Source organism: Hyperolius riggenbachi, chromosome 4 (genome assembly GCF_040937935.1).
Source record: "Hyperolius riggenbachi isolate aHypRig1 chromosome 4, aHypRig1.pri, whole genome shotgun sequence".
Classification (NCBI taxonomy): Eukaryota; Metazoa; Chordata; class Amphibia; order Anura; family Hyperoliidae; genus Hyperolius; species Hyperolius riggenbachi.
Genome location: NC_090649.1, coordinates 80,077,528 through 80,092,548, shown reverse-complemented (window position 1 = coordinate 80,092,548; position 15,021 = coordinate 80,077,528). Strand labels below are relative to the sequence as shown.

The 15,021-nt window shown below is 46.2% G+C and overlaps 1 protein-coding gene across 1 annotated transcript in view; it reads left to right on the top strand.

Moving 5' to 3' along the window:
- Window positions 1-1,464: 1,464 nt before the first annotated feature.
- Window positions 1,465-15,021, top strand: part of LOC137571310 (cytosolic phospholipase A2 gamma-like) — a 123,979-nt gene continuing 110,422 nt past the window's right edge. The window contains exons 1-3 of the mRNA XM_068280260.1: window positions 1,465-1,614; window positions 2,298-2,334; window positions 13,531-13,553. Of these exons, the coding sequence (XP_068136361.1) occupies window positions 2,320-2,334; window positions 13,531-13,553 (38 nt within the window). The 5' untranslated portion in view covers window positions 1,465-1,614; window positions 2,298-2,319. The remainder of the gene's footprint in view (window positions 1,615-2,297; window positions 2,335-13,530; window positions 13,554-15,021) is intronic.

The window sequence follows — 15,021 nt, the reverse complement described above, 5'->3', positions numbered from 1 at the left end:
AGCCACCAGAAGTTCGCCGGGAACCGTTAACTGGCGAACCGTTCGGGCCATCTCTAATCATGTACAATACGTATTTTGTTTCACAATTTATGAACGATCGAATATTGTACTCATGTCTCAAAGACGCATCCATGAACATATCAGACCGTTCAGCCAAGTGGCATACACTGCATTTTGAGCACGGGAACATGCCATTTGGTCGGGTAGTTGGACCAAATCACATTCGTGTTGTTGAGGGTCCACCAATCTTATAGTCTGATTGGACCAACAAGTTACGTAGATTAGGTGCTCTTTTTGCCATCAGTTTCGGGTAGTCTCCCACTACTTTTGAAACTTTCGGATCCAAGGTTAGCAGATGCCAATGTTTTGAAAGAATAGCTCTTAATTGTCCCCAATGTGTACCATTTCGCGTAATTACACCTACATGGTCATCACTTTTTAGTTGTTTTTTGGGGTTTTTTTCTAATCAAAAGCTGTTCACATGGAATAGATTCCACTTTGTCCCTAGCATTCTGCAGGGTTGCCTGGCCATAGCCTCGCTGTCTAAAACGCTGCTGCATAGCATCAGCTTCCACCCTGAAATCTTCCTCAACAGAACAGTTCCTGCAAACTCGCAGGAACTGGCTCTTTGAGATACCCTCAATCTGAGGGATAGAGTGAAAACTAGAGGCATGCAGGAGCATATTTCCTGCTGTTGGTTTTCTAAAGGTGCTTGTGCTAAGCAGTCCATTTTCTCCTTTTTTAATCCATAGATCTAGAAAACGTACTTGTCTCTCGTCTACAGTGTGTGTCAGGGTAAAGTTTCAGTCATTTTGTTTTAGGTTGTCCATGAAGACCCCAAGGTCCTCTCCTGGTCCCCGCCAGACCAGGAAGACGTCATCGATATAACGAATCCAACACGCGGCGTGTTAGCATACACCTCGTCACATTCCCACAAACCAAGGTGAAGGCATGCAAATGCGGGGGCACACACCGCCCCCATTGACGTCCCCCTGATCTGGCGGTAGTAGGAACCCCCAAATCTAAAACAGTTTCTCATGAGTACCATCTTCAATAGGTCAAGTATCATTTGCTTTCTCTCATTATTGATGTTCCCTGTTTGTGTTAGAAAACATTCCTCAGCTCTTATTCCCACATGGTGTGGAATGGATATATAAAGGCCTTCCACATCAATACCAACTAGTAGATCCAACGGGTTACCTTCCAAATCATCCAACAGAGATGAGACCTCACCCGTGTCTCGTGCAAATGACAGGAGACCCTCCACCAAAGGTTTGAGTACTTGGTATAAAAATGTACACATTCCTTCAAATGAGTATAATCTTGGAGGGTGTGTAGTCAAATTTTAGCGCAGTCTGCACTGCGCTGTTTACTCTTCCTCTACCCACCTCCATGCACACAATTAGCCAGCCGGCCCGCCCTGCAAGTGACATAGGCGGAGGTGAGAGCGAGAGCATTGGAGTGAACACAGAGCCAACTGATCGGAACTGATAGGATACACTGCTGAGTGCCGACACACGCTGAGGAACGAGCAGCTGAAGGAGACTTTTATTTCATACCTCCGAACATCTTCCACAACGAGGACTTTCTTGCCCGAGCAGCAGCCCAGGAGAGGTAAGATAGACACGTGTTTTGCTGTTTAATGAGCAGCAGGAACTTTTTGTTGTTTCATTGCTTGTGTCAGAGCCCCAGCTGGACTCTGTATTATCACAGCAGCTTTAGGTGTTTTTATATTGCGCTAAGCTATTTCTGCATTTATTAAATTCAATCATGATGATTGGGTCATTTATCAAAAAGCAGTGAATGTGTGTGTGTTTGTGTGCATGTTCATGCATCTGTGTGCCAATCCTCACACCTTAACGCCCTTGATGATGCCAGTGTGTGTGCTAATGATTCATGTGCAGTGTGAAGCCTGATCATAAATCTACATTGTTGCACAATTCTTTCCCACTGAAGTACTGCAGTAGAATATTTAATCTTTTCAAATTTGACGGTGTTTAAAAGCTTTTTGTCATATTTTGGTACATGACGTGGTATCATAAACCGAAAAAAAGTAAACTTGTAAAACTTGTAAGATCAGAGGAATGTGGCGTAATTATCCCCTGGGGGGAAAACTGGGGTTATAAAACACATTAATGCAAACTGTTACCACGCTGATCACGCTGTCTTTCACCAGCTTATCAGTCACTGCATTCTACTCTATGTATAGTTAGGCTAAACATCTGAATCAAGTCTCTCTGCACATGTTTTTTTTTTTCCTCGCAATTTATTTCCTTTTGTTTTTGAAAAATTTACAGTGATAACAGTTGATCATCTTCAATGGAGAACGCTGAGGTGAGTGACTTTACACTTTATTTACATTTCCATAACAACTATGATAAATTGGCCTCAATCCTGGTAGGCTTAGCATCCGTTTTACAGCATACACGGTATTTTACTGCATGCAGTAAAAGCAGTTTGCTATTCTGGTTGATTTTAGTCATAATTAGGTCATAAAATGTGTGGTATTTGCGATATTTTACTGAAAATATGAATTCTTATGAAAAATTGTGGGCGTGTTTGTGCACAATTTACCGTACAGTTTTAGGATCCCTGCACACTGCATATTCGTTTTGCGATTCCGATTCCGATTTGCAATTCCGAACAGAGGAAAAAACGCAGCATGCAGTAATTATTAAAAATTGGAATTGAATGCAGTGTGCAGGGAGCCTAAGACCTGCCTGTACCTGGCAGTAAAGTCAATTTGTATGCATCTTGCAGTTTTTAGTGGAGTTCCTATTCAGGCTATATAATAGAAAAGAATTCCAAAATATTTACTGTGCTTTTTTTTTTTTTTTTATAGGGGATGCCTATAAATATACTTTCCGTAGGTTGCTACATAATCAAATACACCTTCCCCCTCCCCCCCCCCCCCACTCAGAAAAAAAAACCTACCAAAGACAACCATAACTTATGGAAGACAATTTAATACTCATATTAATATTAACCGCATGCTCACCGCTGAAATACCGTAGTTTTACCACATTTTCCAGACGTTTTAACGCAAATACTTAAAGGATACCTGAAGTGACATGTGACATGATGAGATATACATGTATATGTACAGTGCCAAGCACACAAATGACAATGCTGTGTTCCTTTTTTTTCTTTCTCTACCTCAAAGAGTTAAATATCAGGTATGTAAGTGGCTGACTCAGACAGGAAGTGACTTCAGTGTGACCCTCACTGATAAGAAATTCCAATTCTAAAACACTTTCCTAGCAGAAAATGGCTTCTGCGAGCAGGAAAGATATAAAAAGGGTGAATAGTTCATAGATTTTAGCTCTGGCATACTTCAATTAAAGTGTCATTGAGCAAAAACAATAAAACAGTTAAAACTTAAAAAGTAGTTTTAAACATAAAATAAAGCTGTGGAATATCTTAAGTCATTTTTAGGAGAAGGAAGGTAGATACAATTGTTTATTTCATTCGTTTATTTTCACCTCGGGTGTCCTTTCAATGCGGAAAAATCTTTCAGAATTGCCAACAAAACAGGAAAATACCAATGGCGGTATTTTACAGTCAAAAAATTATTTACCGCACATCGCTACCAGAGTTCAGACCATTGCCTATTAGGGTAGATTCACAAAATCTCATAAATTATCTCATCTTACTTATTCCCTTAGGGGGAGGTTTGTTTTATGTATTTTGTAAACGAGGTGCTCAGGTTTCTTTATGTAAACTGACACTGTAAAGTGCAGCGCAAGCAAGGAAGGGATTAATTGAAGTGTGTGTACTAATTGTATTTCTAAGAGCTCATACTCACCTGGTGAGATCTGACGCCCAAGGGACTGTGTACCGATCCCTGCCTCTGGCTGATGATGCGCATGTTACTATACAGGGGAGGGGGGAATGAGCTCGACATGCCGGATCTTTAGTGATTGTCATATGGCCACTGTACACCCGCCCAACTCTCTACCATGGCTAGTTATCGTCTGCCATAGCCAAGTTCAGACCAGCGTGTGTATGTAACTTAAAGAGACTCTGAAGCGAGAATAAATCTCGCTTCAGAGCTCAAAGTTAGCAGGGGCACGTGTGCCCCTGCTAAACCGCCGCTATCGCGCCGCACAAAGGGGGTCCCTTCACCCCCAAACCCACACCAGCACGACTCGGTCGTGCATTTGGTCGCTCCTGGAGGCAGGGCTAACGGCTGCAGCCCTGCCTCCAGTCGCGTCTATCAGCGGCGCATCGCCGCCTCTCCCCCGCCCCTCTCAGTGAAGGAAGACTGAGAGGGGCGGGGGAGAGGCGGAGATACGCGCTGACAGACGCGCGCAGGGCAGGGCTGTGGCGGTTAGCCCTGCCCCAATGCGGAAGCGCTCCCCCGCATTACGGAGGGGATTTGGGGGGACAGGGACCCTCGTGCAGCCGCGGGATAGCGGCGTTTTAGCAGGGGCACAAATGCCCCTGCTATTTAGGAGGTCTGAAGCGAGATTTATTCTCGCTTCAGACTCTCTTTAACTCATTCATTTACTAGCAAGCATGCATCCATTAGCGCAGCATGAACAATAAAATTACCGATGTAGTGAGTGACAAGCAGATTAAAGTATAACTGAAGCGAAAATAAACTTTTGAGATAGTGAATTTTATGTGTAGTGCAGCTAAAAAATAGAACATTAGTAGCAAAGAAAGGAGTCTCATATTGTTTTCCAGTACAGGAAGCGTTAAACTTCAGTTGTTATTTATTCAAAAAAGCTTCTCTGAGCTGACAGTGCAGTTTTCTGAGGCATTTATATATCAAAGAAACAGTGAGAGACGGGTTGAGATAAGGTTTTACCATAGGGAAGTTTAACCAGTAATGCTGTTTGCGGCAGTATATTTACGCCCCACGGGAGTTCGTAGATATACAGCCGCCATGATCGCCTGCCGTGCATGCCTGTGCGCGCTCCTGCATATGTTCTCATTGCCGCTCATTAGTACACCGATCAGTGAATGGGAACACAGATCCCATTCACCAATCTAAGTTAATGTGATCAATGATCACCGGCATCAATGAGTAAAGTGAAAGTAATACATACACTCATTACTTCCTGTTGGTGTACTAACTGTACACACAGGAAGATAAATGGGGGGGACATCTAGTGGCCAAATAGTAGGATACACCCTACATACATTACATTTAATAAAAATAAAGTACTACATAAATAAACCCCTTACCTCCCCTCCTATAGTTACCAAAATAAAAATAAAAATAAAAAATTGATATTTAAAAAAATGCATAACTATTTACCTTAGGGACTTTTTTTAATATGTATGTCATGAGTATATTATTATTTTTGCAAATAAGAGCTTGCAATTAGTGACAGATGCAAAACGGAAAAAATAAACCTTTATTTCCATATAAAATACTGTTTCCATACATTGTACTAGGGACATAATTTAAATGTTGTAATAACTGGGATAAATAAACAAATAAAATGTGTGGGTTTTATCCACAGCAGCACGTTTTATTTTAAAACTATAATGGCTAAAAACTGAGAGATAATGAATTGTTTCCACTTTTCTCTTATTATTCCCATTAAAATAATTCTTAGCAAAATATACCATGCAAAGAAAGTAAAATTAGTGAAAAGAAAAACAAGATATAGATTGTTTTGTTGTGAAAAGTTGTGATAAAGTTATTGGTGAATGAATGGGAGGAGCACTGAAATGTGAAAATTGCTCTGGTATTTAAAGGCACAAAACCCTCAGGGCCATTAGCTCTGCTCTGTTTTATAGTTTGAAATAGAGTGTGGTTTGTAAACTGCAAGTGTGACAGAATAATGCAATGTTATAAAAAAAAACAAAAAACGATATCACTGAAAAAAAAAATATTAGATTCTTTTCTACTAATGTTCTCTTAATTATCTGTACTACACATACCATTGATTACATCATACGTTTTTTTTTCACTTCAGTGTCACTTTAAGGGCATTCTAGTGACAGCAAGGGACATATAGATTCTAATGAAACATTGTAGCAGAGGCGGCCTTAGAGTACACGGGGCCTGGGGCGAGTGTCATATGCGGGGCCTAGAGACGGGAAGGAGGGACGCGCTGGATGCTGCTGGGTGGGGACAGAGGGATGCTCTGGATGCTGCTGGGTGGGGACGGAGAGACGCGCTGGATGCTGCTGGGTGGGGACGGAGGGACGCGCTGGATGCTGCTGGGTGGGGACGGAGGGACGCGCTGGATGCTGCTGGGTGGGGACGGAGGGACGCGCTGGATGCTGCTGGGTGGGGACGGAGGGACGCGCTGGATGCTGCTGGGTGGGGACGGAGGGACGCTCTGGATGCTGCTGGGTGGGGACGGAGGGACGCGCTGGATGCTGCTGGGTGGGGACGGAGGGACGCGCTGGATGCTGCTGGGTGGGGACGGAGGGACGCGCTGGATGCTGCTGGGTGGGGACTGAGGGACGCGCTGGATGCTGCTGGGTGGGGACGGAGGGACGCGCTGGATGCTGCTGGGTGGGGACGGAGGGACGCGCTGGATGCTGCTGGGTGGGGACGGAGGGACGCGCTGAATACTGCTGGGTGGGGACGGAGGGACGCGCTGGATGCTGCTGGGTGGGGACGGAGGGACGCGCTGGATGCTGCTGGGTGGGGATGGAGGGACGCACTGGATGCTACTGGGTGGGGATGGAGGGACGCGCTGATAGATGCTACTGGGTGGGGATGGAGGGACGCGCTGGATGCAGCTGGGTGGGGAAGGAGGGAAGTGCTGGATGCTGCTGGGTGGGGATGGAGGGACGCGCTGATAGATGCTACTGGGTGGGGATGGAGGGACGCGCTGATGGATGCTACTGGGTGGGGATGGAGGGACGTGCTGGATGCTGCTGGGTGGGGAAGGAGGGACGTGCTGGATGCTGCTGGGTGGGGAAGGAGGGACGTGCTGGATGCTGCTGGGTGGGGATGGAGGGACGTGCTGGATGCTGCTGGGTGGGGATGGAGGGACGCGCTGGATGCTGCTGTGTGGGGATGGAGGGATGCACTGGATGCTACTGGGTGGGGATGGAGGGACGCAATGATGGATGCTGCTGGGTGGGGACGGAGGGACGCGCTGGATGCTGCTGGGTGGGGACGGAGGGACGCGCTGGATGCTGCTGGGTGGGGACTGAGGGACGCGCTGGATGCTGCTGTGTGGGGATGGAGGGATGCACTGGATGCTACTGGGTGGGGATGGAGGGACGCAATGATGGATGCTGCTGGGTGGGGACGGAGGGACGCGCTGGATGCTGCTGGGTGGGGACGGAGGGACGCGCTGGATGCTGCTGGGTGGGGATGGAGAGACGCGCTGGATGCTGCTGTGTGGGGATGGAGGGACGCACTGGATGCTACTGGGTGGGGATGGAGGGACGCAATGATGGATGCTGCTGGGTGGGGACGGAGGGACACGCTGGATGCTGCTGGGTGGGGACGGAGGGACGCGCTGGATGCTGCTGGGTGGGGACGGAGGGACGCGCTGGATGCTGCTGGGTGGGGACTGAGGGACGCGCTGGATGCTGCTGGGTGGGGACGGAGGGACGTGCTGGATGCTGCTGGGTGGAGACAGAGGGACGCGCTGGATGCTGCTGGGTGGGGACGGAGGGACACGCTGGATGCTGCTGGGTGGGGACGGAGGGACGCGCTGGATGCTGCTGGGTGGGGACGGAGGGACGTGCTGGATGCTGCTGGGTGGGGATGGAGGGACGCGCTGGATGCTGCTGGGTGGGGACGGAGGGACGCGCTGGATGCTGCTGTGTGGGGATGGAGGGATGCACTGGATGCTACTGGGTGGGGATGGAGGGACGCAATGATGGATGCTACTGGGTGGGGATGGAGGGACGCGCTGGATGCTGCTGGGTGGAAAACGAAGGACATGCTGGGTACTGCTGGGTGTGGAGAGGGTCATGCTGGATGATGAAAGAGGGATGTGCTGAGTGGGGTGGTAGCTAGCACAACACTGGGTGCTGCTGCTTACCAGGTCTCTTAGGCTGGTCTGCACCACCCCGCCTCCTCTTCTCCTCGGTTCCTTCTGGTGCACATTAGTGGAAGAGATCTCTCTCTGTGCCTGCCACATGTGCCCTGGGTTTTCTAACTTCCCATTACCCCCGGCAGTGCAGCGAGAACTCTCGAAACTGACCTATGACGTCAACTACGTCTCTCCGTTGGAAATCCCCCATCCACTGACATGCGGGAACTGGGATGGAGGACGGGCATAATTGTCACTTATGTGTCAGCTGTGGTGATGCAGCTGCTCCGCGATGTACTCAAGCCACTGAGAAATCCGTGGCCCCTGCAGAGGGTGCGGGCCCCTTTCAGGTGCGAGGCCTAGGGCGGTTGCCCCACTTGCCCCCCCCCCCCCCAAAGGCCACCTCTGATTGTAGTGAAGCATAATTCTAGCGATAGCATATACCCAGTGACAGATTGTAGTAACAGGCATAGGCAGATTATAGTGGTAGATAGATAGTGAATATGGCCAGAGTGTAGTCACAGCTGGATTGCAGTAGCAGGCAGCTTGCAGTGGCATACACATTGCAGAGGATAGTAGTGACAGGTAGGCTATAATGATGGACAGAGATTGCTGTGACCGGTAGATTGCTGTGACCGGTAGATTGCTGTGACCGGTAGATTGCTGTGACCGGTAGATTGCTGTGACTGGTAGATTGTTGTGACTGGTAGACTGTGGTGGCATGCAGATAAAAACATTTCAGAACTCCCAAGCTAGAGTGAGTGACTGAACTCCAACATTAAATGCAAGTCCATGAGTACACTAGCTAAATACCAGTCAGATTTAGTGCAAATGTTACAGTGGACCCCTCCCTAGCAGAGGTTTACAGTGGGTACCCTCAGCACTGCACGTCCAGAACACCCACAACCAGCATCTCAAGGACAGCTGCTTTGAGAGATGCCTTAGCACAGAGTGGGGAACATTTTATTAGCCTGTACTTGTTTAGAGGACAGCATTACTACATCGTCTGACTCTGAGACTTAATCATAAGCTTCAGGGGAGTAGATATACATCTGTAGCAGCTAATGAGCACAGAGCACGTGCTGCTAGCATGTGCCTGTGCTCATTCCCCCAAAACTTTAATCAAGGACAAATCAAGCACAGGGAGTGTACTTAAGATAGTTTTTAACCTGAAACCGATCTTAGGTCAGAACGCTGTCCCTGTGCCTCTTCTGTGCCCAATGTCCCTCTGTGGATCACCTCTGTCCTTCTGTGCATCCTTGTGTTCCCTGTGCCTTTTTGTCTCCTTGTGTCCCCCTTTGTGCCTCCTTCCCTTCCCCCTGTGCCTCCTTGTGTTCCTCTTTGTCCCTCTGTGCCTCCTTGTGTCCCCCCGCGCCTCCTTGTGTCCCTATGTGCTTTTTTATGTCCCCCTTTGTGCCTCCTTGTGTCCCCTTTTGTCCCTATGTGCCTCTTTTTCTTCCATATGTGCATCCTGTTCTTCTCCTATGCCTCCTGGTGTCCCTCTGTGCCTCTTTATGTCCCCCTTTGTGCCTCCTTGTGTCCCCTTTTGTCCCTCTTTGTGTCCCCATGTGCCTGTTTTTCTTCCATATGTGCGTCCTGTTATTCTCCTGTGCCTCCTGGTGTCCCTCTGTGCCTCTTTATGTCCCCCTTTGTGCCTCCTTGTGTTCCCCTGGGCCTCCTTGTCTCCTTCTTTATACCATGTGTGCCCTCAGCACTGTGCTTCCAGTCTCCCCAGTACCTGCATCTCAAGGACAGCTGCTTTGAGAGATGCCTTAGCACAGAGTGAGGAACAGTTTATTAGCCAGTACTTGTTTTGAGGACAGCATTACTACATCTTCTGAGACTTAATCTTAAGCCTCAGGGGTGTAGATATACATCTTCAGCAACTAATAAACACAGAGCACGTACTAGCATGTGCCTGTTCTCATTTCCCCAAAAGATCAATCGTAATGGAGCAGGGTGGTCTGTACACACTAGTAGGCACCCAGGATAATAAATTAGAACTCTTTACTAAATAAAAACATGCAGAGATATATCATACACCACTACCAAGAAATGCAGCTTACTTAGAACAGAGAGGAGCACAGAGTGAATACAGGAAATGACAATACCATAGAGCATTGCAGCACTTTACATTTTACAGTGACATCTTGTGGTTGCTTTACTATACTGCAGTGTAGGTAATTCTGTTAATACTGTCAACACAGTCCAATTTTCTTTATCAGTTCTAAATGTCTTTTCATGGGTAGAGACTTTGTAAGACAGTCAGCTATCATGTCTTCACTTCAGTAGGACAATACTGCAATTCAACTTGGCCTTGTTCTTGTAAGCCTTTCAAGACTTGATGCTTCACATCTTCATGCTTGGTTCTCGGATTGACCAGTTTGGTCTGTGCGAGTGCAATGCATCCTTGGATATGCTCAAACATTGGTGTAGCACCTGTCTTTGATCCAGGTCTGCCAATAGTTGTCTTAGCCGAATTACTTCTTGACTTGCTTGTGCTGCTGCTACATATTCGGCTTCAGTTGAAGACCGTGTTACACTTGGCTTCCTTCTGGTCCAGCTGATTAGTCCGTCATTAAATACTAAACAAATAATCACTGGTAAACTCTTGATCAATGGAATCACCAGCCCAATCTGCATTTACGTATCTGATCAGAACATTCTTCCCAGTCAATGGTAGTCTCAGTTTGCAGTGCATGGTGCCCTTAAGTACCGTATGACTCTTTTAACACCATTCCAGTCCTTCTGACTTTGTTGAGAAACCTTTCTGCATAGGCATCCTCAGGGCCGGTTCAAGACTTTTTGCTGTCTGAGGCAAACTTGTGAGGATGCGCCCAACCACCACCCCTCCCCCATTTGGAACGATTGCACAGCACCTGACAATTTACTCTGCTACATTTACATGACATAATGCAGCTCAACACAATAGCACACTGGCTGGCTTTGAGTCTGTGACAAACAAACTGCTCACGCTCAGCCACTCCATTCCTCCTAAGTCAGGAGAGCAGTGCCACTTCCTTCCTTCTGCTGTGCAAGTCAAATGAAACACTGCTGCTCTCTTGCCTCCCCCCTCCTCACTCACTATCAGACTCCTCACACAACACAACAAGCTGCTTTTCCCCAGTGATGCCCTTTTTACCTCATTTTCCTCTCCCTTCTCCTCCTACTCTGACTGCATGCTGTTAGTGTAACCGCAGTACAAACATGCTGACCCTGTAATCTCTGCACCTGATGCAAATGTTTCACCTTGCTTCATGAGAGAACTCTGTTATTATCATTTACTGTAGTTCTCACTGACTGTTTAGAGTTCCTTGAGAATCTTGTCTTTTGCTCCGCTTTCCATAAAGAACAACCTTAAAGGATACCCAAAGTGACATGTGACATGATGAGATAGACATGTGTATGTACAGTGCCTAGCAAACAAATATCTATGCTGTGTTCCTTTTTTCTTTCTCTGTCTGAAAGAGTTAAATATCAGGTATGTAAGTGGCTGACTCAGGCCTGACTCAGACAGGAAGTGACTACAGTGTGACCCTCACTGATAAGAAACTTCCCTTTTTACCTCTTTCTTGCTCTCAGAGGCCATTTTCCGCTAGGAAGGTGTTTTTATAGTTGGAATTTCTTATCAGTGAGGGTCACACTGTAATCACTTCCTGTCAAGACTGAGTCAGCCACTTACATACCTGATATTTAACTCTTTCAGACAGAGAAAGAAAAAAGGAACACAGCATAGTTATTTGTGTGCTTGGCACTGTACATACACATGTCTATCTCATCATGTCACATGTCACTTCGGGTATCCTTTAAAGTGTCCATCCTTCATGCATCGGAAACTTGCTTCATTCTCTTCTTTCTGTGCTTTTGTGTCTGTGGCTTAAAGTGCCTTTTGAGTTTTTCTTCAGCTGCCCTTCTTTTGAATGTACTAGTCTAGAAGTCTGGTTTTGACAAATTCTAGTCAGTTCTGATTTGGGTCTGGTTTGCAGAGTGTTAACCTGTGCATTGTATGATTCTGGAAAGCTACACAGCAATATGGCTGACATGGGGCTGTCCTTTATATCCTCCCCAATTGCTCTGAGTTGTGCCACTACTTCTAGCATTGCATTTACTGTATTTTTTGGACTATAAGACTCACTTTTTATGCCCCAAAAGTGGGGAAAAAGTCACTGCATCTTATAGTCGAAATGCAGGGAGGTCCTGACTTGTGAATGCCTGCAATACGAACTTCCAACCCGCCACAATGTCAGGGTCTCACTGTACTTTGCCTGTGAAGAAGAGGACAAAGGGGGACCAATCGAGGACACAGGGGAACACAAAGAGGCATAGAGGAGGACACAAGGAGGACAGAGGCAGAAACATGGGGAGGACAGAGGCAGAAACATGGGGACACAGGAAGACACAAGAGGTACAAAGGGGGCATAATCCACAAGATGCCCCTTAACCATGCATGCACTAGGTTTAGTATATATATTTTTTCCCTGGTTTTTGTCCTCTAAACCTAGGAGCGTCTTATAATCCGAAAAATACAGTACCTGCTCCTGCATGTCTGTACCTTTACTTCTCTCATTTGATACAGTTTACAGTTTACTTTTTAAGAAAGGGACTTAATTCTGAAAGCTTTATCACAAGCTTATTTTCATCGATAACAGCTCTAGGTTTTTTTTTAACACTTGCTGTACTGGAAGAGACCGAAAGGGACTTCAGTCAGTTTCTTAGCAGGTCAGTGTTACATGTACCTGTGATTCTCATTTTTGGGTATATTCACTAAATTGCATGCGTAAAGTCTTACGCTCGCTGAGTAAAGTGTGCAATATGATAGACACATGTTAACATGGATTATTGCATGTAATGATAATACTGTGCATAATGCATAAGTAAATCATGCGTAACAGCTGCATACAGACCCAACTAAGGGCCAGGACCCACTAAGGCCACTTAGCAGAAGCGCAAAACGCCCACAATTTACATAATCACAGAAGTGCCACAATTCCCCGGAAGGATCGCGATTTGGCTATTGTGGCCACTGATGCGATCGCTCCGGGATTGCTACCAAACTGCTGCAAGCAGCATTTTGCAATTGATTTGCGCTCACCACGCTAATCAGTTAGCGCTCACAACGCTGCTAGCAGGACCTCCCCAATCGGGACCCACTGGAAAAATGCATTGCAAATTGTCGCGCTTTGTTTTCATCCCACATAGGTAGCTTGAATTTTGAAACTAACTATTTGCTTGAAGCTAGAAGTACACTTGGGGTTCTTAGATGCCAGGATATGGTATATTAGTTTTGAAATATCCATATGTTTAGAAGCAATCTCCCTTAGCAACAGGCTGTGTAACTTGCAATTAGTGATGACCATGTCCAGGAGAACTCATGGAGAAACATGTGATCAGTTTGGTCAGGTGATAGATATGCAAGACTCTGATTTGCTAGTACTATTGTTGAATTTAACAACATTTTTACTTATCAAATATCAATAGATATCAAATAGAAGCATAGGAAGTGTCAATCCTTCAGAATAAAATTACAATCTGTATACAATTAAACTTGTCTTTCTTTTTCCTGCAGGATAAAGAGGACATTATAAATGAGTAAGTAACCACTGACATTTCTGTATACTTTTATTAGATTGCATACCATACTATAATCCATGTATTACACAATATTAAAATGTGATCAATATTTGTAACATAGCCCTGTGGCCTACCATTCTATGATTTCTATTGTAGATTGTAAGCTGACAAGGATAGGGACCTCCCCCTTGTGTTTCCTTTTTCTGTTGTACTTTATCAAATACATGTACCAGTATTGGTGATGTCTCAAACTATGCATCAGCTATGTGTGTATTTGTACTTGTGTTGCGGAATATCCAGGTTGTACAGTGTGTTGAACTGCTCATTTGTCTATGCTCTCCATTATTGTCTGCTTTGCACTTTGTACAGCACTACGGAAGATGTTGGGTCATATAAATAAAAAATAAGTGCTCATTCCCAGTTCTTCCACATATTAACACATTAACTACCTAACAGAAGGCTACTAAAATGCTTGACTTGTACATGCTGTAATCATATCCCGGAGTGGTCTCTGAGGCAGGGCCAGCTATAGACTTTTTGCTGCCTGAGGCAAACTTGTGAGAATGCGCCTTGTCCCCCCCCCCCCCCCCATTCGAATGATCGTACAGCACCCGACAATTTTAACCACTCGCTATAGCTATAGTAAGCTCCCCCAAAACACCCTCAGTATAGGTAGTTAGCCAGTTATATTTGCACCCAGTGGTGGTAGCTAGGTACAGTTTCCCCCAGTATAGGTTAGCCAGGTACAGTTTCCCCCAGTATAGGTTGGCAGGCACTTCCTTCACTGCCTGGTGCTGCCCCCAGACTTCTGCTGCCTGAGGAAGTCGCCTCACTTGGCGTCATGGGAAGACCGCGCCTGCTCTGAGGAAGCGAGTAGCGCTCGCGAAACGGCTGTCTGGCCGCATTCACTGTATCTGTATCTTCTGAACCTGGGATGAAATAAAATGGTGATATCCTGAGAAACTCATCTGGTGCCTGGAAACTTGTTCTCACCTGTTCTACAAGTTAAATCGTACAAAAGACATACAGAGATATTTTGTCCGCCAGCATCTAGTGTTTGGCCTCTAGTGTTTGTAACATGACACAGGCACCCCTGGGATAGAAGAGCGCCCTGCAGTGGACACGAGAGGAGGTGCGCCGGCAGACAGGAGAGTAAGCTTCACTGTGTACACTGCTCACTGCAAAAACAAATGTAGCGAACAGCGTACTTTGGACCCATGCCTGATTGAGCAAAATCTTTCATATGGCAAGATTGTACAAACTGATCAATTTTGGCCAAAAATCGATCGGGAATAATTTACGGGATTCATTTCTAACAGATTCAGTCAAACCTCAGACAGATATCAATGAAAAAAATACTAATGTTTTTCACGGGATTATCCTGTTTTAAGGGGGTCTGGTCCCACGTCCCACATTACCCTCTCTGCATCCCGGCGTCTGCCCCCGTCTCCCCCACTCGGCTGTTTTACAATGCAGAGTATTGTAT